Source organism: Protopterus annectens, chromosome 5.part0 (assembly GCF_019279795.1).
Source record: "Protopterus annectens isolate FY-2018-M chromosome 5.part0, PAN1.0, whole genome shotgun sequence".
Taxonomy (NCBI): domain Eukaryota; kingdom Metazoa; phylum Chordata; order Ceratodontiformes; family Protopteridae; genus Protopterus; species Protopterus annectens.
Genome location: NC_056735.1, coordinates 400287839 through 400315809, shown reverse-complemented (window position 1 = coordinate 400315809; position 27971 = coordinate 400287839). Strand labels below are relative to the sequence as shown.

The window sequence follows — 27971 nt, the reverse complement described above, 5'->3', positions numbered from 1 at the left end:
TCTCTGCCAGAAGTGTGAAATATTGTCTGGGTAACAAACCAATAGTGCTGCATTGTTCATTGCTGATATGTGTTATCATTATTTTCAGAGGTAGGTGAATTATTGGCTATACTTAATATTACAATGGTTTAATACTGATCTGGCTCTAATGAAAAAAAATTGAAGTACATGAGTATATGCTCATGTGTGCATGTATGTGGGGGGGGCATGTGCTTATCTACTATAATAATCAACTTTGTTTTTTGTGTTGTAGGTTGACTTTAGAAGACCTGTCCTCATTACTGAAATTGCTACACAAGGAGCAAAACGGTTCCTCTCATCCATGTACATCACAAAATATGTTGTTTCTTACAGCAAAGACGGGAAGAGGTGGACTCTCTATAAAGGAAACAGCACAATGCCCCAGAAGGTCTGCTTCCACGTTATTCATTAGATATTTGTAGCAGTATGCATATTATTTAGGACCTGATATCCATATATTTGCTCATCTGCCTGAGATGGTAGCTCAGGCATCAGATGTAAAAGATCCCATGGCACCTATCAAAGAGTACGGGTCCTATTTTTAAATATAAAAATAACTCTTATTTACAAAATATTGACATATTTATATATGTACAAATACATAAATGCACAAATCTGTTTACACATATTCATAATTTCCTTTATAATTATGCTAAATTCTCATCTGTATAAGACCCCCATATTCCATATCCACCACCTGATTTTACTTAATATTGCTGCTAAAATCCATTTACCATTAAACATAATTTCATTTATTCTTGCATTCCATATAACCCATATAACATAAAGTAACTTTTTATGTATTCTTTTAACATATTCTTTACTTCTCTTCTTATATCAACATTTAATCATATCCATGTTTATTTTATCGACTTCTTTTATATCTTCAAAAAAATACATAGTTCTCCCCATAACATTTTTACTCTTTTACATTTCAAAAACCCATGTTCCATAGTTTCTTCTTCTTGACAATGTAAACATATTCTATCACTTTTCCTTTTATAAGGCATATTTCCTTTTACTGACAATTTATGTCTTACCAGTCTCCACAAAATATCTTGACATTCTACTTTCTAACTACACCATTTGCTTCTTATTTCTATAGCTTTAATTTTTTCATCTGTAAAATTTTCATATCGCTTTAAATAGTTTAGTTTTATCATTACATTCTGATGCCATACTGTTCTGTCTTTTCCTGTATCATCAATTTTTATTTTCCACAAAACTATTTTTCTTGGTAACATTTTATTTCTCTATTATACACTTTTTCTCTTTCGCTCTTTTTCTATATCCCCAAATTTATCAGTCTAATATTTATACAGTTATACTTCTAATCTCTCATCTTTTTCATTTATCTACTTTAACACTTTGTACAAATTTAGTGAAGCAGTGTATGCCACTGGGTTAACTAACCCTAAACGTCCTTCTTTTTTATTTGCATGCAAAACTCCTCTTTTTACTGGGTTTAATCTAGAACCCCATATAAATGAAAAAAAAAATATCTGCAATAATTCCTTTTCAAATACTGGTGGCAACATAACTACACTTGCTAAATATGCCAGTGTTATGTAGTCCAATCTCGCCTACATTCTTACTCACGGGTTCAGAGCTGAATATCGGCTCTGACTCGGCCAACTTTTCTACTAGCTCGAAGTCTCTCATTGGCTGGGCCAAGCAGGTATCCCATGCTGCACTGCTCCATAACCCCATATCTTGTTTGCTGCTCGTGTAGCTAGGATGTGGTCTCGCTTGGCTGTGGCTAAGTACCTCTCTTTTTTCATTTTCTCTTGAGAAAATTGCTGATTTTCAACCCAAAAGCTATTTTAATAGCTATCTTCATATTGTGGATTGTTATTGTGTGTTTTCTTGTCTGTAGTTGGTATCCCTAATTCCGGTGGGTTAGGCCTGTTTGAGTTAGAGGACCTAGTCCTCCTTTCTGTGTCTCATCTTGCTTAAGGTTTTGTTTGTTGCTGAAGCTAAGCTAGCTCATGGCTTTTCTTGTTGTGGATTGTGTGTGAGTCTTATAGAACCGTTTTACTTAGAGGTTCTTGGTTGCTGTGTTAGAGTCATATACTGTTTTCCCACCTTTGCTGTGTTTTCCTAGCTAGGTTGTTCAGTGGTCTTTTTGTTACAAAATGTCTAAGGAGCAGAAGGAACATAAACCTTCCGGTTTCAAAAAATGTTCCAAGTGTAGTTACAAGATGTCCATCACGGATGGACATTCCGTATGTGTTTATTGCTTAGGTGCAATTCATTTACAAGAGTCTTGTAGCTTCTGTCACGCCTTCAGTCCGAGGGTGCTTCAGGAGAGAAAAAATAAACTAATATTGAAGGGTCTCATGAAACCTTCGTTTGAGGAGTCTTTGGACTCGGCCTCTGGTTCTCAGGCCAAGCCTAAGGCTTCGAAGGTGAAAAAAAGATCTCCGGCTCCGTCTGTTTCTTCGGAGCCGCTGGAGAAACTTTCTAAACTTGACTCTACCTCCTCGGCTCCTATGTCCTCGGGGCCGCAGGAGGTATCTGTGGTACTGGAATCGTCTTCGGCTTCTATTTTACTGGAACCCATTCGGAGCCAGTCACCCAGTGTTAGGCATGGCAATCCTGACAGGAAATCCCATTCTCTGTCCCTGTCCTCCAAATCCTCCAGGCTTTCTGATTTGGATGTTGATAGGGTGGTGCAGAGGCTCCTGCAGTCGCCGGTGTTGGCTAAATTATTTTCGGCTCCAACCCAGTTGGCTCCGGAGCTTGTCCCAATGGTTGTGTCGATGGTTCCTCCGAGCGCTTCCTTGTCTTTGGAGCTGAAGTGCTCCGCTCCGAGTGATGTTCTTGTGCCGGCGCTGATACCCTTTAAGGGTTTATCGGTGCCAACGTCAGCTCCGACCCTATCGGCTCCTTCCACAGGTTTCGCCACTCGGGTTTCTTCGGTCGGGCCCGAGACGGATGCCTCGGGACACCTATCGGTTCCGAGCCTCCCTCTCGGCGCATCGGCTTGGGGGACTCCGACTCCGATCATGGCCTCGGAGGCCCGACGGTCCTCGGATTCAGGGGGACCAGCCTTCGAAGCCATGCGGAGCGCACTGGCCAAATCATCAGTTACATCACCTGGATCGGTCATTCCGTCCCCTTCCACCCCGGCTAGAGTCTCTGATGCCCCCCTATCCATAGATGACGGAGCTCAAAGGTCTGTGGATACCCCCATGAGTAGTCCCCAACTTTCTGAAGGTCCTTCAGAGTCTGTGGCCCCCAGAAAAAAGACGTGCAAGAAGAAGCACATAGACTCCCAGGACAAGTCTCTCACTTCTGATACCAACCTCGAGGAGTCGGAGGGGGTCCCCCAAGTCGTCCTCTGATGACATCTCTTTCTCCAACATCCTGGAGATTTTGAGACAGAGGGGCGACTGGCCCTCCAAAACCCCCTCCGAGGAGGAGTTGGTATTCCTCAAGGCCTTTGGAGCTCAACCCTCTGCCTCCTGGGTGTCTCCACCCTTCGACGAACTGTTGGATTTAATCTGTCGAAGGGTGTGGGAGAATCCTGATTCGGTGGAAGCTGTACCCAGAAGGTCCAATAAGTTCCTTTCTGCTCCCCCGGGGAAAGAGTTTCTGTCCAAAGGGGTTTCTGTAGATGCCATGGTGGCCGCGGCAGTCACACAGAAAGAAGTAGCCGAGACTTCTTCCTCCGTCCATCCTCCTAACAAGGAGTCTAGGACCATGGACTGGTACGGGAAGCGTACCCTTTCGTCAGCGACCTTCACCTTATGGTCACTGAACTACTTTGCCATTTCACTTGGCTCCAGAGAGAGTTCCTAAAGGAGTTAGGAGATACTCTAGTGGGTAACGTACCTGAGGCAGTAGCACCTACGGTTAATGCCCAGGTGTCTACCCTAAATTCTATTGTCAACTCGTCCATGAGGCTCATATCGTATGTAGCTGAGGGGGCAGATAGGGCAGCCAGTACAGGAGTAGCCCACAGGAGGCAAGCCTGGTTGCGCCTGTGTCATTTCGCGGAGGCCTTCAAGTCTTCCTTCACTGACGCTCCCTTTGATGGGTCCTCGCTCTTTGGGACCAAAGTGAAAGACACCCTCACCAGATGCGAGCAAGAGGGAAAGACCCTGTCTGCCATAGGGGTCCGTTTTTCCCTCCCCTCTAGGCCTTACCCCAAGGCTCAGAGAGGTGGGAAGATGTGGTTCAAGAAGTCTCAGAAGTTTTTCCCTGCCACACAAGGTGATTCCCCCTCCAGAGGTAGAGGAGGGAGAGGTTATTCAGGAAGACGCCGCCCTAGAGGCAGAGGAGACCCCCGCAACTCAGGAGACCATGATTCCTTTTGCGGTTCTTCCTACCATCGTTCCTGATGTGTTGCCCAACTGTGCTTCTCCAGAGCCAGTCGGGGGCCGCGTATCATTATACCCTGAAGCCTGGGAAAGCATCACCCAGGATCGATGGGTGTTACGAATAGTTTCCGGAGGTTATGCCATACCCCTTTCGTCAGACCCTCCTCCAGTCAGAAAAATTCCGGACATTCCACCCAGTCAAAGGGATCATGCAGCCTTAGAGGTTTCAAAGCTGCTAAAGAAGGGAGTCATCCAACCTGTCCCCTCAGACCAAATCGTATTAGGGACTTTCTCAAGACTCTTTTTGGTGCCGAAAAAAACAGAGGACCTGAGACCCATTCTAGATCTTAGCCGATTAAACCAGTACGTTCAAAAGTCCAAGTTCTGAATGATCACCCTTCAGTCCATTTTTCCGTTGCTGGAAAAAGAAGTATGGATGTGCTCCATTGACCTCAAGGATGCTTACTATCATATCAAAATAGACAGGGCATCCAGGAGTCACCTACTCTTCCAGCTGGGAGCCAGTCATTTTCAGTTTCGTGCCCTGCCCTTTGGTCTCACCACAGCCCCCAGGGTGTTCACCAAGTGTTTGGCAGTGGTGACAGCTCACCTGAGATGTCAAGGATTCCAGGTGTTTCCATATCTGGACGACTGGCTCCTCACCGCCCCCACCAGGCATCTACTCATCCAAGCCAAGGACGTTACCATTACCCTCTGTCAGCGACTTGGAATAACATTGAACTGGGACAAGTCTGCCTTGCTGCCCTCACAGCATGTCATGTTTATAGGTGCAGAGCTAGACACCGTCCAAATGCGGGCCTTCTTGGCACACCAAAGGATCAGAGTATTACAGAATCAGGTTCGCGCATTATTACCCCTCAGGATATGGTATGGTACCTAAACAAACAGGGAGGAACCAGATCTTACCCCCTGTTCAGAGCGGCCATGCGAGTGTGGCAGTGGGCAGTGTCTTCCCAATGGTTCCTAGTGGCAATGCACATTCCGGGGAAGGCCAATGTGATAGCAGACAGGCTGAGCAGAGCTATTCTCATGCCTTATGAGTGGTCCCTGAACTCTCGGGTTGCGGAACATATATTCAACAGGTGGGATCAGCCTTGCTGTGACCTTTTTGAAAATCCCCTCAATGCCAAATGCAGCAATTACTTCACCCTGATCCCCCCACAGGGGGAATCACCCAGGGACGTTCTAGTCCACGATTGGCCCTCCAGTCTGCTCTATGCTTTCCCTCTGTTTCCTCTGTAACCAAGAGTGATTCAGAAAGCCCTATCCTTGGGAAGCAAGATGATTCTAATTGCCCCACTCTGGCCTCGCCAAGTCTGGTTCTCCTTTCTCCATCTATTCGTGGTGGACACTCCTTGGATTCTGGACCCAGTACCAGACCTACTGACACACATGTCGGGACAGTTCCACCCCTCCCTGCGGACCCTCAGGTTGACAGCCTGGCTACTCCACTTCCATCACTAGTCAGACTTCATCATTTTTCACCTGAGGTAGTGCACATCTCATCATCCTCTCATAAGTCTTTGAATAGGAAGATTTATTTTAGCAAATGGAAGAGATTCTCTATTTGGGCTCATGCTCAAGGAGCTGACACATACACAGCCCCAATTCCTGCGGTTTTGGAGTTCTTGCCCATGCTCTTTCAGCAGGGCTCTGCACCTGCCACTATTAAAGTCCAGTTGGCTATGTCAAGCTTTCATACCTCCTATGAGCCTTCTCTTATGGCTCACAAACTCTGTAAGGCCTTTTTAAAGGGCATCTTATTACTCCGGCCTCCTATTTCAGAACCTATTATGCCTTGGGATTTAAACTTGGTTTTGTAAGCCCTTATCTCCCCACCCTTCGAGCTGGCTGCCACCTGCGAGTTAAAGTTTTTGTCTTGGAAAATGGCTTTCCTGATAGCCATTATATCAGCCAGACGAGTGTCGGAGATTCAAGACCTCTCCATTAAACCCCCGTATTTGATTTTTCATAAGGACAGAGTCTCTCTTCGACCTAACCCATCCTTTCTCCCTAAAGTTACATCTACTATTAATCTCAATCAGTCTATTGAGCTACCAGTGTTCTTCCCTCAATTTTCGAACAAGGCAGAGTTTAGATTTCATCAACTGGATGCGCACAGACAATTGTGATTCTATCTACACAGGACCAAACATCTACGAAAGTCTGACCAATTGTTTGTTTCCTTTTCAGAAAATAGAGCGGGATCCTCTATTTCCAAGGTTACCATTTCCAGGTGGATTTCTAATTGTATTTCCTTTATTTATTCTTCAGCAGGAAAAACTCTACCATTCCCCGTCAAGGCTCACTCTACTAGGGCTGTCTCTGCGTCTATAGCATACCATGCCAGACTATCCTTGGATGATATTTGTGCTGCAGCCACGTGGGCTTCCCCTCACACTTTTGTTACTCATTACAAACTGGACGTGGACTCTAGCGGTTGGGCTTCCTTTGGTTCCACAGTCCTCAGGAGTATCTTCCTTTGAACCTCCCAGGATAGAGGTGCTGGGGACGCTGTCCTGTGAGTAAGAATGTAGGTGAGATTGGACTACATAACATCAAGAAGTTATGTACTCACCATAACGTTCGATGTATGTAGTCCATCTCGCCTCACATTCTTACGTACCCTCCCACCTGCCCCCTTCCTGGAGGATCTGGAGGTTAGGATTGGTACTAGAGTTCCCTACAATGGTAGTTTGTTTTCTCTTACCTCCTTGGTAGTGTTCTACCTTATAGTGTTGTTGTTGTGCATGAGGAGTGATTGTGGTTTCGCAGCAAACTAGATCTGGGGTTATGGAGCAGTGCAGCATGGGATACCTGCTTGGCCCAGCCAATGAGAGACTTCGAGCTAGTAGAAAAGTTGGCCGAGTCGGAGCCGATATTCGGCTCCGAACCCGTGAGTAAGAATGTGAGGCGAGATGGACTACATACATCGAACGTTATGGTGAGTACATAATTTCTTGTTTTTTGTCATTAGTCCTGAATTTGTAAAATAAGCCTTTTTTAATGAATGATAATTTATGTGTTCTCCAGAAAAGACATCTGTGTTTTATTTCTTCTATTGTTTTTTCCATTGAATTCTACTTAAATCTTTTTTCCTAAAATTTATACCTAAGACAGAAATTTCATTATCCAAATTTTTTAATTATTTATTTATTTGTTTTTTTTTTTTTTTTGCAAATTATTATAATGTCATCTGCATATGTTAACAGAAATGGAATTCTTAACCCTTCAGGTGTTATATACTTTACCCCCTTCATTTTGTAATTTATTTTGCATACATTCATAATGCAAAGAGTATACAACTCATTGGATATCCTTGTCTTACACCATTCATCATATGTACCTCTTGGCTTAACCAGCCATTTACAAGTATTTTTACTTTGTTACTACTATACACTGACATACATAATTTCCTAAATTTCTAACTTATATTCTTTCATTATTGACCATAAGCTTTCATGTCCAGTTGTGTTAAATGCCTTAATAAGGTCTCCTATCATGATTTTTGCTTCTTCTTTTCTATTAATATTATCCACAATTTCTCTATCATTAATAATTCCTGACAACTCTTCCCCTTTATACTATATATTCTTTCTTTCATATTATTTGCCATTTTAGTTTCAAATCTATTTTTGTATTATTTTCACAATAAAGACCTTATAATCGTTATTATTCAATACTACTAGTCTCCATTTTTTTTAATTCTCTTCTATCTTCCTTCTTCCATATGAATTTAAGTATTCTACAGCATAATTCTTCATACATAAAACCTTCATTTAATCATTCATTCAAAATCTTTAAAATATATTATTTATACATTTCACACCTTGTTCTATCTGGGCCTGCAGCCAAATCCATATTAACTTGTCCAATTACTTTGTCTAGCTCATTTAAAGAAATTTCCTTTTCCAACTCTTTATTCTGTTTATCTATTAACTTTTTTACTTTCCTTGTTTTTTTTCACTACCTTCTTTTTTCTTTAAACATATCTTGTACACATTTTACTAGACTATTCATAATTTTTTCTGAGTTCTTTCTGTTTCTCCTTTTAGATTTTTTTATCTCATTTCACTACCATCTTCCTTTACTAATCTGCTTAAATAACTCAATACTTCTCTTTTTCCTTTAAATATATATATATATCTGCTTATGTAACAGTTCTTGTATTTTTTCTTGATTTCTTTCATATAATTATTTTTTTTGTCAGAGTACTTTCTATCATTATGCTCTAAATCTTCCAATGCATTGCTATATGTTCTTTTATGTTTTTCTTTTTCAACTTTTCTCATATCATATTGCCATTGTAAAAAATATATTTTTTTAATTTTTCCTTAAATATCATCCACCATACAGACCAGTTTTTATAAAATGTTCTCATAATAATGTGATCTTTCCATAAATGTATTACTACTCCCTTTCCTTCTTCATTCCATGCTTTCTCATTTCTCCTTTTTATTCCTTTGCCTATCTTTATATCGTCCTTGTTTTCTTTTATCTCTAGCCATATGGAAAGATGATCGAAAATCCTGTTTCAACTACCCCCTTCTCCTATAACTAAACATTCGGATACTATAAAATAATCTATTTCAGTTCTATACATACTTCTTTTGTAAGTCCATGAATTTTTGTCCTAAAATTTTAACTTACCACACCTTATAACTTCTAGCATTTTTCTTATAGCATTTCCTTTCTTTCTACATTTGCTTCTTAAATCACAAAGTCTCATGTTATTATAATATTCATATTTATCACTACATAATCTAAAATTGATGAAATAAGCTTTCCCTTTCTTTACAGCTGGCATGAGCATATGATGCTGTAATTCTATATACTTGTTCTTTCCATTTTAAATCTACAATGGTTAATCTTCCCGTTTTTGCTAAAGTTACATGCAACATGTCTCATTTCCAAAATTTTAGATTGTCTTTCTTCCCCATAGTTTCTCTGCTTTTTAATCTTTCATTTGTTAGAAATCTTGTGTCCTCAGATATTTATTTATTTGTTTACCAGGAGTGTCCAACTGAGTCTGAAAGGCCCATTTTCAGCAGAGGCCCTGGGAGAAAAGAAAAGCTCCAAAATACATTTTAAAAAATAGTGTCAGCATAGAACAAAAATATTTTAAAAACAGTGCTAACATGGAACAAGAAATATAATACAAGAGGTTACATAATCAGCGGCAAATACATGTTGAATTGAATAGAAAAGACATATTGAATTGAGATGGTGTAAAATACAGTAATATAGGAAAAAAAGTATACACAAGGTTACAGAATAATTAGCAGTATATATTGAAATGAGAAGATGCTACCCCAGTGGTACAAAATAATGCAGAAGGATTGTAAGTCTAACATGTTACACATTGTAATAGACAGGCACTTTTAGAAATAAAGATCTACTGTATATCTGCCTGAGGATGGGTTGATACCCTCACCAGAATTAAACAATTATAATAAAAACAAGCATTAAATTTTGCTGAAGGTAAAGATGAAGGGAGAGGAGAAGGAAAAAAAAAAACAAAAGAACTCATGCAATTACATCTACATCACATGTATTACACCACTCCAAAATTCCTATTCTTCTTGCTATATTCTTAATACTATTCACATTTCAGAAAGCACTATAAAATGTTCATTTTCCCTTAGATGCATGGTTTTGTAAGTTTGTAACTAATTACTAGGTTAACTTTCTTAACAGGCCATTCTAAGCCTACCCAATTTCCTTCCTAGAGGTGAAAATCAAACACTTGTACCTTGTGTCTGGGAGTCAGATACCTTAACCATTATGCCAAGCTCCCATCTCTACCTGTATATATTCTTTTTTATCCATTCCTTTCTTTTTTCCTTTGTACTTATCCCTTTAACTTTTTCTGTCTTTTACCCTTTTACCAATATAATTCTTATGTTTTTCCTTTTACTAGCTCCCAGGTTATGTCTTCTTCATCACTTATTTCAGAACCATCTTCCATGTCCTCTTTATTATTTTTTATTAAATTTTTCTTCTATTTCTACTTTCTGAAATGTCCTATCTTTGTTCATTTTCATCTCTTTCTTTTTCTTTTTCCTTAGTGTTATTTTCATTTTTGCAGTCTATCAATAAATGTCCAATTTTGTTACATTTATAACATTACAATTCAGATTTTTTGCATCATGTCCCATTTCCCCACAAATATATTTTCTTTTGTCACAGTTACTTATCAAATGGCCTTCTTTTGCACAAAAAAAGAAAAAAATTGTGTTGACATAGTATTTTACAACACCCCTGTTCCCCTCCATATTTGTCATGCTTGGCATAGGTATAATTTTTTTCACTTTCTATTTTTAACACATTATTACAATCCTGGCCACCAGTACATAAACCCTTTTTGTCATAAACTTTTGCAATGTCCAGTACTTGTTTACATAAAGCTTTCAAATATCCTTTCAAAGTCTTTCTTTCTACATCTGTTGAAATTGTACATGAATCTTCTTTTTCCCCTGTTAAATGCTTTTTATCATGTAAAGATTCCATGGGTTATAGTCTTTCTTTTTTTCATATTCTCAAAAAAAAGTTTCCATTGAAAAAACAGTCTCAACTATAATGTTACAAAGTGTCTATTTGATAAGAATCTGTGCTTTTATCTCATGTGCTTTTATACCCATAGGGTCTATTAAATTGCCCCACACTTCACACCTGTCCATTTCTTTGTCTTCTTTACTTTGAATTCTTATCACGTACTTCTGTTTTTCATTTTCTTCTGTCTTCTTTTCTGCTACTCCATTTTTGCCTTTTTTTACTTTCTCTGCATATGTTTTCTTTTTCTTCTCACCACTATTCATCAGGATTGTCTGTGCATCCTCCTTTTGTATTTTCTCCATAATATTCTCTCCAGGAATCATCTCCTTCATTTTCTGGCTCATTATGCACTGCCATTTCTTTAAGTAAATCATCCTGCAACCCTCCTGACTGGAGGGCTGTAATTATACATCCATCATTTGTTGACCCACCTCCATCAAACAGGTTTCTTTGAAACATTTCCTTAGAATCCTGCACACATTCTCTGGTTTTGATATTTGCTTTCTCCTTCATTTCTTTCACTATTCCATCATTTCGTTCTCTGTACATCTGCTTCCCTGTTTCTCTGGGCTGCCTCTGTACCTAGAACAGAAACAAAAAGTGCTCCTCCAAAATGGTTCCCACTCACAAAAATGAAGATTAGGGTAGTTCCCCAATGCCCTGGCCAAATTTCCCTAGTACTAGTAGTATAAATACCACCTCAGGTCTCCCCTAAAAATAAGCTACTTGCTTAATGGGACTAACCTTGTCAGCAAAGGATAAATAATATATACATATTGACCTGCACTGGCAAATATTTTACTTTTATTTGAAAATGCATCCATGTAGATGTTAAATACCCAAGACTAGAACAAGTTTTAAACTTCAGGCTGCAAAACTTTGCTTCTATATTAGAGTGCTTTACAATTTATTCAAATGTTTACAGCAGAGCACATTCCCTGTTTGTAGCTTAGTAGTTTGGACAGGAATGCCTCCAACTGTAACCAGGGCTTTGCCAAGTCCCATAGGATCATAGGGGATTACTAGGCTAATGGCCCTGGGGCCCCTACAAGCCTAGCCGAGAGTTTGAAGCCAAAGCTTCAAATTTTATTTGAAATCTCATTTGCTGCTTATGTCATTTTACTGATCTCATGACAGTCCTTTCGATCATAGATGTTGCCCAGTGTTCTGTCATTCCTGTTTGCAATGTCAGAATAAAATGTGTTTTTAAATTTGCTTTACATCTGTTAAATTACAGCTTGTGGTTTAAATAATTTAATAGTTTTCATAATTACAGCTTGTGGTTTAAATAATTTACTAGTTTTTCATTCATCCATCTATATATAGTTTGAATTTATACATTTGATTTGTTTTGTTTTATTTTATTTATTCATTGCTGCAAAGTTTATTTTCTAAATTTGTGCATTGTTTTGTTGAAAGCACCCTGACAGACTGATTAATATCATTCTTACATCGTGTCTATGCCACTGTTATCATTTATACCAATAAGCTTACCATAGCAGATATCTACTTATCATCACCACCATTGAAAAGGCACGTTTCACTCCCTGTCTGTTTTGTTTTGGCAATATCAGTTCAGAAAAAAAATATATGGTATGCAAAACCTAAATTTAGAAGGATCGTAGGGACTAAATAATCATTCTTTCCACTTACATTCATATAAGAATTGCTGGTCTTAAATGCAGTGGCTGTATGTTCTTTTAAGGATTGTCTCTACATTGCCTCTGCAGTCAGTGCTTCCTGTTGATTTTCTTTGTCCAGTTTACCTTTGTGAAAGCTATTCCCTCCTACTCAATTCTGTCAGCCATCGAGATCAAATAGCTGTTAAAGAGTGCATATTTTGCATACATCTATATGTTTATATATTTTTGCTTGTAATATATATATATATATATATATATATATATATATATATCTACACACACACACACACACACACACACACACATGTGGGTTTATATCGGAACATCGAAATGGCAAAATATTGACTCACATTACATCGAACTGGTTACATCGAACCAGCAAAACATTGAAAAGCTGTCAATGACAGCTTCCAATGGGGACATAACACAATAAGGGTGTAGGCAGGGGGGCAAGCCACCCTGCACCCCCCACACCCCCCGCTACTTAAATATACCAACTCCAAGATCATGCTACAGTGTAGGAAATGGAAATCTTCCATTTCCGCACTGTAGTGCACTGAAGTGCGATCTCTGAAGTGGAATATTTAAGTGGCAGGGGGGTCTGGGAGGTGCAGAGGGTCTTGCCCCCTGCATGTAGTAATTTGTTTTTAACATTCACGCCACATGTTGGTGATTTTTGATGTTTCGATGTTTTACTTTTCGATGTAAGCATTTAGATGTAACGTGATTCAATATTTTGATGTTTCAATGTTCCGATATACACCCCATACATGTATATAATATAATCAAACAGACACACACACACACACACACACACACACACACACACACACACATACATATATTTGACTGAAATTATTTTGGGATGGAAGAAAGACTGAATGTGTAAATGACTGAATTTTCATTTTTATTGTGTAGGTGAGTAGGCAGGTGCAAGAAAATTAATGTTTGACTGAAAAGGGTATTGTGGTTAGTGTTTATGTGCGAGTGTTCACAGGTTAGGGTTCATGTAAGGAGTAGATAAAATAATAGATTTACTGTTTTGTATATTTGGTGGTGCTGCGGTAGCGTTGTCACCGTACATTAAGACGTTGTCCTGTTCGATTCTCAACTAAAGCGTCTTCTGTGTGGAGACATGCGTGAATGGGTGTACCTTCGTTAAAGGTTGTGCATCAGAGCTGCAACTTGGCACGTAAAAATCTACTGCCAATCATTAGCGGACCGGATTTCCGCTGTGGCGACCCCTAACCGGGAAAAGATGAAAGACACAACAACAACAACAGCAACAACAACTGTTTTGTATATTTGGTGTTGTGTTTGTTCTGTGCCGTTTTGTCTTGTTTAGTAGTTCTTTTAGGGAAAGGGTTTTTAATAATGTAATATGTAGGATTAGGGTTAAAGTTAGAGGCAGGGTTAGACTAAGCACACATGAGTAAGATGGGCAGGGGGGCTTCACCTTTATCATGTGTGCTAACCCTAACCCTGCACTTTACATTATTAAAAACATTTTTCCTGACTGTGCCAATAGCAAGATAACATGTAACCTCATTTTGAAAGTGGAGTTTGCTGATTTAGAACTTTTTAGTAGGAGAGATGCTTTCAATATGTTGTGATTCACTCTTAGAGGTATAGTTCAGTGTTTTGTGCATTCAGTATTTTTTAGTTATTTAATGACACAGGAGTGGAACCTTTTGCCAATGAGTCCTTTTCTCAACATGTGAAAGAGCCGGCACAGCTGATCAAAATTCAGCTGATTGAAATGCACAGGTTTTTCACTGCAAGATTGCTGTACAGTGGGGATCAGGGAATATGCCCTTTCCCCACTGTAGTTCAGTCTCAGCATGGGTATGTATAATTTAAGTGGGGGAGTCACAGCCCCCCACAACAGAAGGTACAGGCCTGCAAAAAAAGATAGTCTGTAATATTTTTTTTTCGGTGATTGTAGGCTCGACCATTTGTAGTCAATGAGTATAGGTTTGCTGTTATGCTATTTTGATGGAAGGTTATACTTCCATGTATATACATATATATAGATATGCCGAGAGAGAGAGAGAGCTATGTATGTATAACATATACAAATATACACACATGTGTATGTGTGTGCGTGCATATATATATATATATATATATATATATATATATATATATATATTTTATATATATATATATATATATATATATATGGTTTACCTTTAAAATGTTGTGGCTGACTTGTGTGATGCACATATGTGTAAAAGTATTTTTTCAAAAATACGTATTAGCAAAAGAAAAAATGCTGAACATACAACAGCGAATGCTAGTGTGCATTCGCTGTTATAACTTTGACATTTTGAATGGAGATCACACTGTAGTGCCGATTGGAAAATGCATCCTTTCCCTCACTGTAATGCAGTCTCAGAATTAGTATATATAAGTAGCAGAGGGTATGGGTGCACAGCTCCCCAAATGGGGGCTTGCCCCCCTGCAAAACGTTCGTAGCAGAAACCCGGAAATAAGGTAGTTTCTCTCAACATCGACATTCCCTGAGTGTTCACTTTCTTTAAGTACCAGGCTTGCAATTCTGAGCATTTGACGTTGCCTTTTCTGACATTTAGTCGGGTAAGTAAACAGTTGCATGAGTGTGTGGCGACATTTTAAAGGTAAGCCTATATATATATATATATATATATATATATATGTATATATATATATATATATATATATATATGTGTGTGTGTGTGTATATATATATATATATATATATATATATATATATATATATATATATATATATACACACACACACACGCACACACACACACACACACACACACAAACACACACACACACAAACACACAGAAACACACATACATGTTTGTTTATATTCTTAGCATTCTATTAGTTTAGAATATTGCAGTGTACATCCAGCTTAGAAATGTATCCAGATTTGCAATATGTAATGAAGTGGCTCCCAATGGATCAGCAGAAGTATCAGAAGCCAAGGTGACCATACTACAGTTACATTATTATTTTTATATTTCTTGTAATTTGGGTTGTAATATAAGCTACCATTGTGCTTATTATTGAATGAAGGAACGAAAGCTTGACTGTTGCAACCCCATGCTGATATTTTCTACTTCCTGTATTTAACAAGATAATTTCAAATAATGACAAATAAACTATCAATTCAGTGCTTTCAAGGTGCATCCAACTGCTGAAGTGACCCTATGAACAGCTGTCACCTTCCACAGTGTATACTAGGCAAGTAGAAAGCAGAAGCAGGTTGCCAAGCCTTTACTCCACATAACATAAACCATACACGTGTGCCTGTGTGAATAGAAGTATTACACTCATAATAACAGATTCGGTGTAGGAGACAGTTTTCAAGCTGTTTTTCTGTGCTATAAATCAGGCAAGTTTGCAAGCTTCTGTGTTTACTTTCAGAGAACTCTGTAACACGTTTCAAGTGATTCAACTGCATCTAGAACCATCCAAGCTAAGAATATTTTCTTGACTGACTGCACTTGTACTTGCTTTATATGGTGATCACTACTGTTTTTAGCATTTATAAAGCAATTATTTCATTTTGTAGCAATAATTGTCACTTCTCTGTTTGATTGCATCTCCAGTTTTGTTTGCCTCCATATCATTATTCAGTTATGTTTGCCTCCAGATTGCTTTACAGAAGGGTGAGTTAGCCAGTGACTTAGATGTTTTGTAGATGTTTGTTGTTTTATCTGCACTTGACTGCTGCCTTTGGTGTGCTTTTTACACTAAGAAAATTTTAGGATCATCCATCTTGAGGCAGAAGATATTTACCTGGTCTGTCTGAGTTGGGAATCACTCCAGGGAGCTCAAAGTGTGGTTGTTTGTTGGCTAGGTGGTATAGGAGTCAGTTTCCAAGCTTTTTTCCTCTGCTATAAATTAAGCAAGTTTGCAAGGTTCTGTGTTCACTTACAGAGAACTCTGCAATGCTTTTCAAGCATTTCAACTGCATCCAGAGACAACCAAGCTAAAGTAAGAATATAGTCTTGATTTACTGCACGTGTACTTGCCTTGTACAATGAATACTGCTTTTTTAGCATTTTAAAGCATTTATTTTATTTTGTGGAAAAAAATATCATTTCTCTGTTTATTAAGTTTTCTACTTCTGTTTGCTACCAAATTACCTTGCAGAGGGGCAAATTAGGCAGGGACTTAGTAGCTGTTTGCTAGTTGTTTGTTGTTTAATTTGCATTTGAAACCTGCTTTTGCTGTGCTTTTACATTAAGAAGTCCTAGGATCATCCCTCTTGTGGCAGAAGGTAATACCTGGTCACTCTGAGTTGGGAATCACTCCATGGATTGCAAAGTGTGGTTGTTTATTGGCTAGAGGGCATAGAAATCAGTTTTCAAGCCTTTTTTCCCTTTGTTATAAATCAGGCAAGTTTGCACTGCTCTGTGTTAACTGTCAGAGAACTCTGCAACCCTTTTTAAGTGTTTCAACTCTATCCAGACCCATCCAAGCAAAGATAAGTATGTTTTCCTGATTTACTGTACTTGTACTTGCTTTATATAGTAATCCCTACTGCTTTTTACATATTTAATTCTGTAGCACAAATAGTCATTTCTCTATTTGTTGTAGTTTCTAGTTCTGTCTGTCCCCAAACTGACTTGAAAAAGGGTGAATTAGCCAGGGACTTGGTTGTGTGGTAGTTATTTGTTGTCACTTGCTGTTTATTCTGCACTTGAGAGCTGCATTTGCTGTGTTTTTACATTAAGAAATTCCAGGATTGTCAGTTGTGTGGCAGAAGATTTTTATCTGGTCTTTCTGAGTTGGGAACCACTCCTGGGAGCTCATGTTGTGGTTGTTTATTGGTTATAGGGCATAGGAGTCCATTTTCAAGCTTTGTTTTCTCTGTTATAAATCAGGCAAGTTTACATGGAGTGGTCCACTGAACAGTGGATGTTAACAGTTTCCTGTATGGTGAACTATGCCTTGGCAGGGCAAAGCCAGAGGAAACTCTGGTGGAGTTCCGTAGTGGTCCTGACATGCAAATCGGTCGTCTGACCTGGGTATAGGGGGGAAAGACTAATCAAACCATCTAGTAGCTGGTTCCCTCCGAAGTTGCCCACCAAACAGTGGCTGTTAACAGTTTCCTGTGTTGTAGCAAATGCCTAGACAGTAAAATTTCCCGATAAAGTTAGGATTAGGTCCAAAACTTGTTAAACACTGTGGCAGTATGTGGACTTAATTTAGAGCAGCTAGCTTGCACATGGAATAGCACTACCATATCCTATCACTGTATAACATCCTCCCCTTAACCCTAGTAACTAGTTTGCTTGTCGAATAGCACTACCATATCCCAGCACTATATAACATATTGCCCTTAACCCCTGAAACTACCATAGGTGACCCCTTTTAAAACCCAGTTCTTAATCCTAAACAGCCCACCCTGTTATAGGACTGGACAACATGGATATGCAATTTCTAAATGTCTCTGTGGCCAGCTTGGTAGATATGGGCATCCTAATGCAATGTACCATTTGTCTCATGTTGTCAGACTACCAGTTAATCATTAAAGAAGATGACATGGTATACAAGAGATGTAAATACACAACTTCCTTGCAGACAAAAATATCACATACAAACAAGGTTGTCAGGAATACCCATACTACATCCTTCACACACACTGCTCACCAAACACACAGATTGTCTTACACTGAGGCACTTAAAAGAAAACTTCCCAAATCTCAAAGACTTCCAAAGCTACCTAACCGCACCACTGCTCAACAGTAATCACTAAATCACATGCCAAAAGCAAAACAAATATCTCACATAAACCTACACCCAGTAGTCCCCCAACAGCAAAGCCCATAAGGCAAGAATATACTTTACTTAATACTCTTGTCATTGGGGACACCATTGTGTGACACACAGATGCCCTACTCCCCAGGTTAGACAATGTGAAGATAAAGGTTAATTGCCGATCTGGAACCAGGATCTGCAGTATCATGCATACACTCAAGTCACTGCACCCCAAGAGCTAATATGATTCTGTCGTAGTCTTTGTGGGTGTAAATGTTCTGAGACATACCTCACTGGACTATATCAAATGAGACGTAATTGATCTCTCAGAATATGTGTTACAGATAGGTATGAGCCTTGGATTGAGCAGTATTCTACCTTCAACAAGGATGATGCAACAGTATGAACATAAAATGATTGATTTTGTTAATTGGCTTAATTTCTGTGTCATTCCAGGAGGGTCCAGTATCTGTTAGTGTGGGAAGACATGATCAATAAACCATGCTGCTTTGCCAGGGGTGGGTTGCAGCTGTCCCCCCAAGGCATTTGGATATTGGCTAAAACATTATCCACCCCTTTAGGCCTTTTTAAGCAATGCCAAAGAGATAAAAACTACCAACATAGTGAAAAAGTCTCCAAGTAACCGTAAGGTGTTACTGCTCAATGCTAGAAGTCTAAATAAAATGCTCCACACCCTTCAAGCCATCCTCACTCTGGAGAACATAGACATCTGTGCTGTGATCAAGACTTGGTTTAAAGCCATAGAAAGTACTTGAGCAGTACAAGGCTACATAGCCTTTCATATATTTAGACCAACAACAGCACAGACTGGGGCCAAAGGTGGGCATGTCTTGCCCTACATTAGCAGCAAACATTCCTCTAGGTTGGTTAAACAAGATGATACTATGGAGCTCATCCACATGCAAGTCACCATATATAAGGTCCCTCACCATATCATAGCTAGCTATAGGTCACCATCTATGTCCCTAGAGTCACACAACTCTTACCTAAACCTACTAGAGGTACTCACTGTCCATCCAAATACCCTATTAATGGGTGACTTTAACTATCCCTTTGTAGACTGGGAAACGTACATTGCCACAAACTCACAGGCACAATGCTTCCTGGACTTTATTAGCAAAAAGACTCTGAAACAGATAGTGCTCATTCCAACCAGAAGATCAAACATACTGGATCTGGTACTCACCAGCATGAGAGATCATTGCACCCCCCCCACACCTCACTCTTGTGTCACATCCTCACTAGTGAGGTCAGATCACAAAGCTATTGCCTTTAAATTAAAAGTCAACCTGGAAAACCCAGCTAAAACATTATCAGCAAACATTCCTCTAGGTTGGTTAAACAAGATGATACTATGGAGCTCATCCACATGCAAGTCACCATATATAAGGTCCATCACCATGTCATAGCTAGCTATAGGTCACTATCTATGTCCCTAGAGTCACACAACTCTTACCTAAACCTACTAGAGGTACTCATCATCCATCCAAATACCCTATTAATGAGTGACTTTAAGTATCCCTTTGTAGACTGGGAAACTTACATTGCCACAAACTCACAGGCACAATGCTTCCTGGACTTTATTAGCAAAAAGTCTCTGAAACAGATAGTGCTCATTCCAACCAGAAGATCAAACATACTGGATCTGGTACTCACCACCATGAGAGATCATTGCATCCCCCCCACCTCACCCTTGTGTCACATCCTCACTAGTGAGGTCGGATCACAAAGCTATTGCCTTTAAATTAAAAATCAACCCGGAAAACCCAGCTAAACCAGTAACATTTAGGAACTATTCTAAGTAAAATTACATCCCATTAAGTGACAATTTGTCAAAATGCAAGGCTCCCCCTTACCCTGAGACCACAGCTGCCTATGCAGAATTATTCACAGAGTCACTATACAAACATATGAATGTCTACATAGAGGGTGATATACCTATTAACAGAAAACAAAAACAAATGCTAAAAACAAACCCCACTGTTGGAATCCTCACCTATACAGGGTATATAATAAAAGAAGAAAACTTATCTCCAAAATCAGAAAAAACAACTCCCTTAAAGACAAGTGCTTTTTTTACACAACTAAACAAGAAACTGAGAGGTCTAATTAAGTCCAATAAGGCCAACTACAAGATCAGAATAGTCTCATAAGCTAAGGATAGTCACGAGACCTTCTTCAGCTATGTTCAGGACCTTCAAGGTAACACACAACAGCGTGCTAATCTAGTGGTGAATGTGTCACCACCTTCACCAATCAGGGTGAAGTAGCAAATCTACTGGCTGATAAATTCAGCTCAGACTTCACTCCCAGCTCCACCCCAGCTCTACCAGATAAAATCTCCTCCAACATACTAGCCCCAACTATTAGCAGGGACCAAGTGCTGACACCACTCACTAAAGCCAAGAACGCCACCTCCATCAGTCCCAACAACATTCCTTGTCACATTTTGAACAGTCTAAAATACGACCACTTGTGGTACTCTTCAACTACAGCCTTTAAACTGACTACATTCAAAGTGAATAGAGGACTGTAACAGTAATTCTGCTGTACAAGGGTGGACCATCAACAGACCCATCAGTCTAACAACCCTAATATGCAAAGCTATGGAATGAATTATCATGGAAATGATAAACAAGGACATTGGCAACCTAAAGAAACTGGACCTATCCCAATATGGCTTTGTTAAGGGACGATCATGCATACTTAACCCGATAGACTTCTTTCAGAGGGGCAACAAGGCAATGGATGAGGGTAAACAGGGCATACTGTGTATCTTGACCTAGACAAGGCAAGCAATACAATACTCCACTCAGGCATTGTTGACAAGCTGTCTGAGTTTGGCATTAATGTCTGCAAAATTCACTGGATTGCTGACTGGCTCACAGATAGAAACCAAGAAGTTAGGATTGGTGAGACCATCGTATGCAAGAGACCAGTCACCAATGGATTACCCCAGGGCTTTGTGATTGGCCTGCTCCTGTTTGGCATCTGCTTCTCAGAAGTCAAGACTAATGTTCAAGGCCTTTGGAGTACCATGGTCACAGATGACTGCAAATTTGGAGCTATTATAGATTCCCCCAAGACACCAACATCTTACAAGAGGGCTTAACATGGTCAAATGACTGGTGCCAAAGTCATGGCCTAACACTCAGTACCAAGAAATGCATTGTAATGGTCATTGAGAACTGTCGACTCATGTTAAATATTCCATTGATAAAACAACCCTAAGAGTTGACCCATGAGTAAGGGATCTGGGAACATATGTAGACAGCAGTCTGGCCTTTGAGCAACATGTAGCTAAGATAGTAATAAAATGATTCTGTGTCCCAACTTATAGGTAAGGGTATGGCATCTAGGTCCAAGGAAATTATAGTACCACTCTATTTGGCCCTTATCAGACCTATCATTGAATACAGTGCCCTGTTGGGCATGTATCTAACCAGACACTTGAAATAGTTGAAAAGCCCACAAAGGTTTCTCACCAGGAGAATTCAGAGTATGAATACCCTATCCTTTACTGATCACCTAAAGGCTCTGTCTCTGTATTCAGTGTCTTACAGGCTGCTGAGAGGCAATCTTTTCCTGGCTTACAGGACTTCCTCAGACCCAGCCCTGATGGATCTGTTGCACATGAGCAAAATAAACGACACCAGAAACACTAGATCCAGGGATCTGAACTTTACTTGTGACATAAAATGAACATGCTGGAGAGACAGATATGTGTACAAAAAGATCCCTGCACTATGGAATTGGCTCCCCATTCATGTAAAATGGAGTTCAGCCCTGACCCTATTCAAATGAAACCTTGACAATTGAATGGGAAATCGTAAATTTACCCCAGGTTTGGCCCCTATGTCCCTTATGAACAAAAGCCGTCACTAACAAAAATATCATCCTAACACCCTCTACAAATCCTTAGTTACCTCCCTACTAACATGCCCCCTCCACCATATAGATGCCAGTGGTACTCAGGACCTAAATGGGTTGGGATGCATGGCTAGGCTTGTAAGGGACCCATTGCTCATTGACTTAGTAACAACCTATGAGCCTATGAGTGCAGAACACTCAGCAAGTAAGATGACTGCATTATAAGAATGGAAAGAGAGCTCCAGACTAAAATGCCAAATTCCATGCAATTGTCATGGTTTTCTAGTACACAGACTGTCCATACTTGAGATTTACTGGTATATTGCCAGAAATTTGTGTCATTGACTATATTGTTCTCTGAGAGACACTGTGAAGTATATTGGAGTTGCTTCCAGGTAGAAGTACCACACACACTTCCCCACACTCATACATATATATTAGATTGATAGTTGATATCATCTGTTTATATATATCAAAAGCTTAAGCTCTCTGTCAGTCTCTCTCTCTCTCTCTCTCTCCCTCCCTCTCTCTCTGTTTCTTTGTGTGCATGTGTGTGTGTGTGTGTGTGTGTGTGTGTGTGTGTGTGTGTGTGTGTGTGTGTGTGTGTGTGTGTGTGTGTGTGTGTGTGTGTCAAAGCAAGATGGTCAGATTTGAATGGGGGTTATATCAAGTGGTGTGATGCAATTAGAGGAAACATTTGTGAGGACAAGAGTAAGAGGATTAATACCTCTGGTATGAGGGGTCAGTTTGGTCAAATGCATTGGCATTCATGATATCCAGAAATCCATGGGCATATTTGCTGTTGTTGGTATATTTTCCATTTTATGTGTGGACAGTTGAAATTGCCCATGAGAAAGCTATCTGACTCAATGGTGAACTTCATGTGGAGTACTATAATTGGCTGTAGTGTGATAATTCATTTTATCAAATGTATCTAGGTCTTCAGCCATTTCCAGTAGCATGGAAATCTATTTAAAGACAATGGGGTTATGAATAAGTATAGCTATTCCTATTTAGCTGACAGTCGATTTGAATGGGTTTGCTACGAATAATCATGTCTTGTTTAATTGATATGTGATTATTTGAATCTAAAACAACATCTAAAACCTTGGGAGGTCACTGTTCAGCAAGCTTCCCAAGGATACAAAATGCAAAATATATATATACACACATGTAGATCATATAAACTCAGAGAAGTGGGACTAAGTGAGAAAAATGCAACACTCGACTTTTCCTTCTTCTATGAGTCTAACCATCATTACAGGATGCCAGTTACCTTCCACTGATAACATTCTGAGAGTCAATCAACTAGTCATTTACAAACAGTAGTTTTCCCATTTGAAAGCATGATAGGCATTGTACCTTGGAACAGAGGGAGTGCTGCCACTGCTATGGAACCATTTTCTGTAATTACACAAATGCTGATATCATTAAGCTTCAAGAAGACCACAGGTGCAACAATTTTGTTGTTTAGGCTTCTGGCATTCAGCGATGTTACCTTGACATTATCATATCTGTAGTTTGCTATGTTGGGATGTCCATCAGGTGGACTCTGCCCAAAAAAATATGAGTGAATTTAGTGTTAATAATTTGGCTGCATGGATATGCAAGGTTTTCTTTACTACCTCAGCATAAGTAGAAGTGATGTTGTGGTGCGCTGAAAATGTAGTGTTATTGTGATGTTAAGTAGTTACTATGGGTGACAGAGAGAGACTACCCTTCAGTTTAGATAAGTAACTGGAACCAGTGCATGGTAGAAGGAGTGGATTGTCAGTAAACATGAGGTAGTTACCATACTGCCTCAGAAAATTGAGTACTAGTAGGCTAGCTAAGGTCAAGGCTCAAGTAGGCAGGGGCTCCATGACAACAGGCAGTGTTTTCTAGACCGATTAATAATGTAGATGACAACTGAAATAACATTGTATTCATACCCCCGGCAAAGGTAAGCACCTTGAAAAACTTCTCCAAAATTGACTTTGGACTCCTTAAAACAGAGGTGGCTAACTTCATGGCACCCATGCCAATGGAAAATAGCTGCATGACTGCTGAATCATACACCAGTGCACTGTACGAACATGTACATAAATGCATGGAACTAGCCATACCCAACATAACCAAGACACCCTCCTCCAAAAAAGGAAGCCAATCTGGTGGTCCCCTGCCATTAATATGCTCTACAACAAAAGGAAGAAACTGTTACAGAAAAAGGTGAAGTCCCAAGACTGGAAAAACTCCCTTATTAGCCTCAACAAAAAGTTGAGATCCCTTATAAAATTCTCTAAAGCCAGCTATGAAGGCAGAGTTGTGGCAGACACTAAAAACAATCACAAAGCCTTCTATAGCTAAATCAAGAACCTCCACGGCAATACCAAGATTTGCTCTGAGTTGCTGCACAATGGTACCTCCTATACTGAGCCAACAGATATTGCCAACATACTGGCTGACACATTCAGTGCCAAATTTACCCCCCCCCCCAAAGGACCAATCACAATACCGGAAGAATGCCAGGCTCCCAGCATTACTGCAGCACAGGTTAAAGCTGCATTATCCCAAGCCAAGAATACAGCTTCCATGGGACCTGATAATTTCCCTGGCTGTGTTCTACATGAGCTACAAAGTGAACTGGCACCACTTCTGTGTGCCCTGTTCACTCACAACCTCACCTCAGGTTTTGTCCCTACAAAGTGGCGCACTGCTACACTCATCCCTCTCCATAAAGGGGGAGCCACTACAGACTCTGGGAATTATTGCCCCATTAGCCTGAAGAATCTGATATGTAAAGCTATGGAGCGCATCATCATGGACCTGATTAACAAAGATATAGAAACTCTCCAAACTCTAGACCCCATGCAATTTGGCTTTGTGAAAGAGAGATCATGCCTGCTCAACCTGGTTGACTTTTTTGAGTCAGTCATCAGGGCTGTGGATGAAGGTAAGGCAGTGCAAACAGTGTACCTCAATCTGGCCAAGACCTTTGATACCATTTCTTACATAGGAATTATTGATAAACTCACCAAACTAGGCATCAACCCCTATATCACTAGGTGGGAAGCAAATTGGCTCACAGATAGAACACAGTGTGAAAGCAGTGGACTCCAAGTCAGACTGCTGACCAGTCATGAGTGGAGTCCCACAGGGATTGGTCCTGGGTCCTCTCCTGTTCGTCGTCTACTTCTCAGACGTCCAGGCCAACACAAAGGAACCCTGACTGATCGAGTTCACAGATGACTGCAAGCTGGGAGCCATTATTAACTCCCCAAGTGATGCAGACATCCTACAGAAAGGCCTCACTGAGACCAATGACTGGTGTTGAAACCATGGCCTTAAGCTTAACGCCAAAAAATGCGTCGTCATCCCCTTTGGTAAAACCTCAGTTCCCACTAATTACCACATCGATGGGAGCCCACTGAACACTGAAGGCATTATAAGAGATCTGGGGATGCAGGTTGACAGCAACCTCTCCTTCGACCACCACATTGCCACTGTGGTCAGAAAGTCCTTCTGTGTGGCACATCTCATTACCAAGGGTTTTGCATCCAAGAGGAAAAAGGTCATCGTCTCTCTCTGTACTCTTCCCTCCTTAGACCAATCATTGAGTATAATGCCCCATTTGGTATGTACCTCACTTGGCACCTGTAACAGCTGGAGAGGCCACAGAAGTATATCATGAAGAGGATCCTAGGCATTAAACACATGTCCTACACGGACAGGCTCAAAAGACTCCAGCTATTCTCTGTCTCATATTGCCTACTTAGAAGCGATCTCTGCTTGACTTACAAAGCCATGTCTGACCCAGCTCTGTTAGAAATACTACATCTAAAGAAATCCCAATCCCTCCACACACTCCAGAGACCTCAACCTCATTACCACAATCAACAGAACATGCTGGAGGGACAGGTTCCTAACCCAGAGACTGCCCATACTTGGGAATAGACTTCCCATACATGTCATGCAGAGCACCTCACTGTTCCCCTTCAAGAGAAATCTTGATGAGTGGATGGGAAATAGAAAGTTCATCCCGAGGACCACTCCAGTGGCTCTACTTGATAGAGGCACTGGGTACTAATGTCAGGCAGCATGATGCCAGGGCACTTCTATGGGCTAAGCTTGTAAAGGCTCCAGGACCATTGGCCTAGTACATACCTATGAACCTATAAAATTAGAGTAAAGCAGTAATGGTTGAGGACACAATATGTAAGCAGCATAGGTATGTTAGTAAGGGGCTGTCAATTTACAGTTAGATTTTGTCTGAGGATAATTGGTTCTACACATGCACACACACACACACACACACACACACACACACACACACACACACACACACACACAGTTATCTGTGGGTACACAGTATTCTGGAACAGTAGAACACAGTAGGAGGGTAAATTAATGTAATTAGTTTAAGGAGAATAACTTCACAAAAATATGTTTGTGCTTACTACTAACAGCCAGTGAAAAGGAGTGGAAGGAGAATTTTTTGGTCAAATTAACATAAGGGCTGGGCAACTACAGAGAATAGGGTGGGAGACTGGCGAAAATGTTCACTCATAGCAATCTGTTCTATGGCAAAGGCTGCTAGAATAAACTTTCTCACCCCTCATAATCACAGCACTTTATTTAAAAAATAATTTGTTACTGATAGTAGAAATGTGCAGTCCACACTGCTAATTCAGCACTGCCATTAAGGATTTTCCTACGCCCATGTGCATTCCTTGCACTGCCACATTGTTGACATTTTTGTCAAATGACATGCCCTTTCGTAAATAAAAGATAATTTAATTAAAATGCAATTTGGAAATCAAACTGGTAATACAGAGCAAATGTACTGCAGCACAGGGTTAGAAGGTACACATAAGCTGTCTACTTAATTATTTGATGGCATAGCTCAGTTATTTTGGAAAATAAAGTAATGAATTTTTGTCTCCCCATTCAATAAGCAAATGAAGCAAGACTGGAGTGCAGTCTCATCGTACTATAAAGCATTTCTAAACATTTGTACTGGTATAAGATTCAGTCAGTCAGACATTTGTACTAGAATGGAAAAACTAAGATTAAGGGGGGACAGTATGTGGCTAAAAGCAAGGTGGTCAAATGCCTGAACATATGCCCTTGGCTGAAACACTTAAATGTGGCATAAAGCAAAGTACTTCTCTTACTGTATTCAAATGTGTTTATGATTGATTGAAGATGCAGTGAGCCCACAGTTAATATTATGTTTTGGGATACAGAAACAAAGTATTTTATTTGGGGGAAGGTCTGCACCCCTCAAAAAAATCTCCAGTAACTGTGAGTCAAGTTGTCTTTGTTAGAAATGTGACTTGACTGAATAGTTTTCATTCAACTGCCATGATTCCAGGGAGAATAACTATAAGACAAGGTAAAGGTCAGCGTGTACAGGTTAGGTTATACATCTGACCAGGGAAAGATTTATTCATACTAGAATTATTCAAAATTAGCCATAACAATTATATGTTAGACTACTGCTGCAAACTATTAGAAAGAGGGCAGAACTGATCCACAACTTATACACCAACCATTTTTCCATGCTTTCTGGAATTGCAAGCAGTCTTAAAAATGTATCCACTCAGTGGGGGATTGTCAAAATCTGCATTAGACATCAGAAAGAAGGCACTGAAATATAATCAGTGAGCTCTTTGTAGAGAAATTTGGTTGTACTTTAACCAGCTTGATCTGCATTTTGACCAAAGAAAAGATCTGAACACAGCTTTTTTTCAGTGGTGAGGTATAGAA

General features: G+C 39.8%; 1 protein-coding gene across 3 annotated transcripts in view; it reads left to right on the top strand.

The window, feature by feature from the left end:
• Positions 1 to 27971, top strand: part of F5 (coagulation factor V) — a 1256984-nt gene that overhangs the window by 1118820 nt on the left and 110193 nt on the right. For all 3 annotated transcript variants that reach the window (XM_044072364.1, XM_044072363.1, XM_044072362.1), the window contains one exon: positions 254 to 409. In XM_044072364.1, the coding sequence (XP_043928299.1) occupies positions 254 to 409 (156 nt within the window). The remainder of the gene's footprint in view (positions 1 to 253; positions 410 to 27971) is intronic.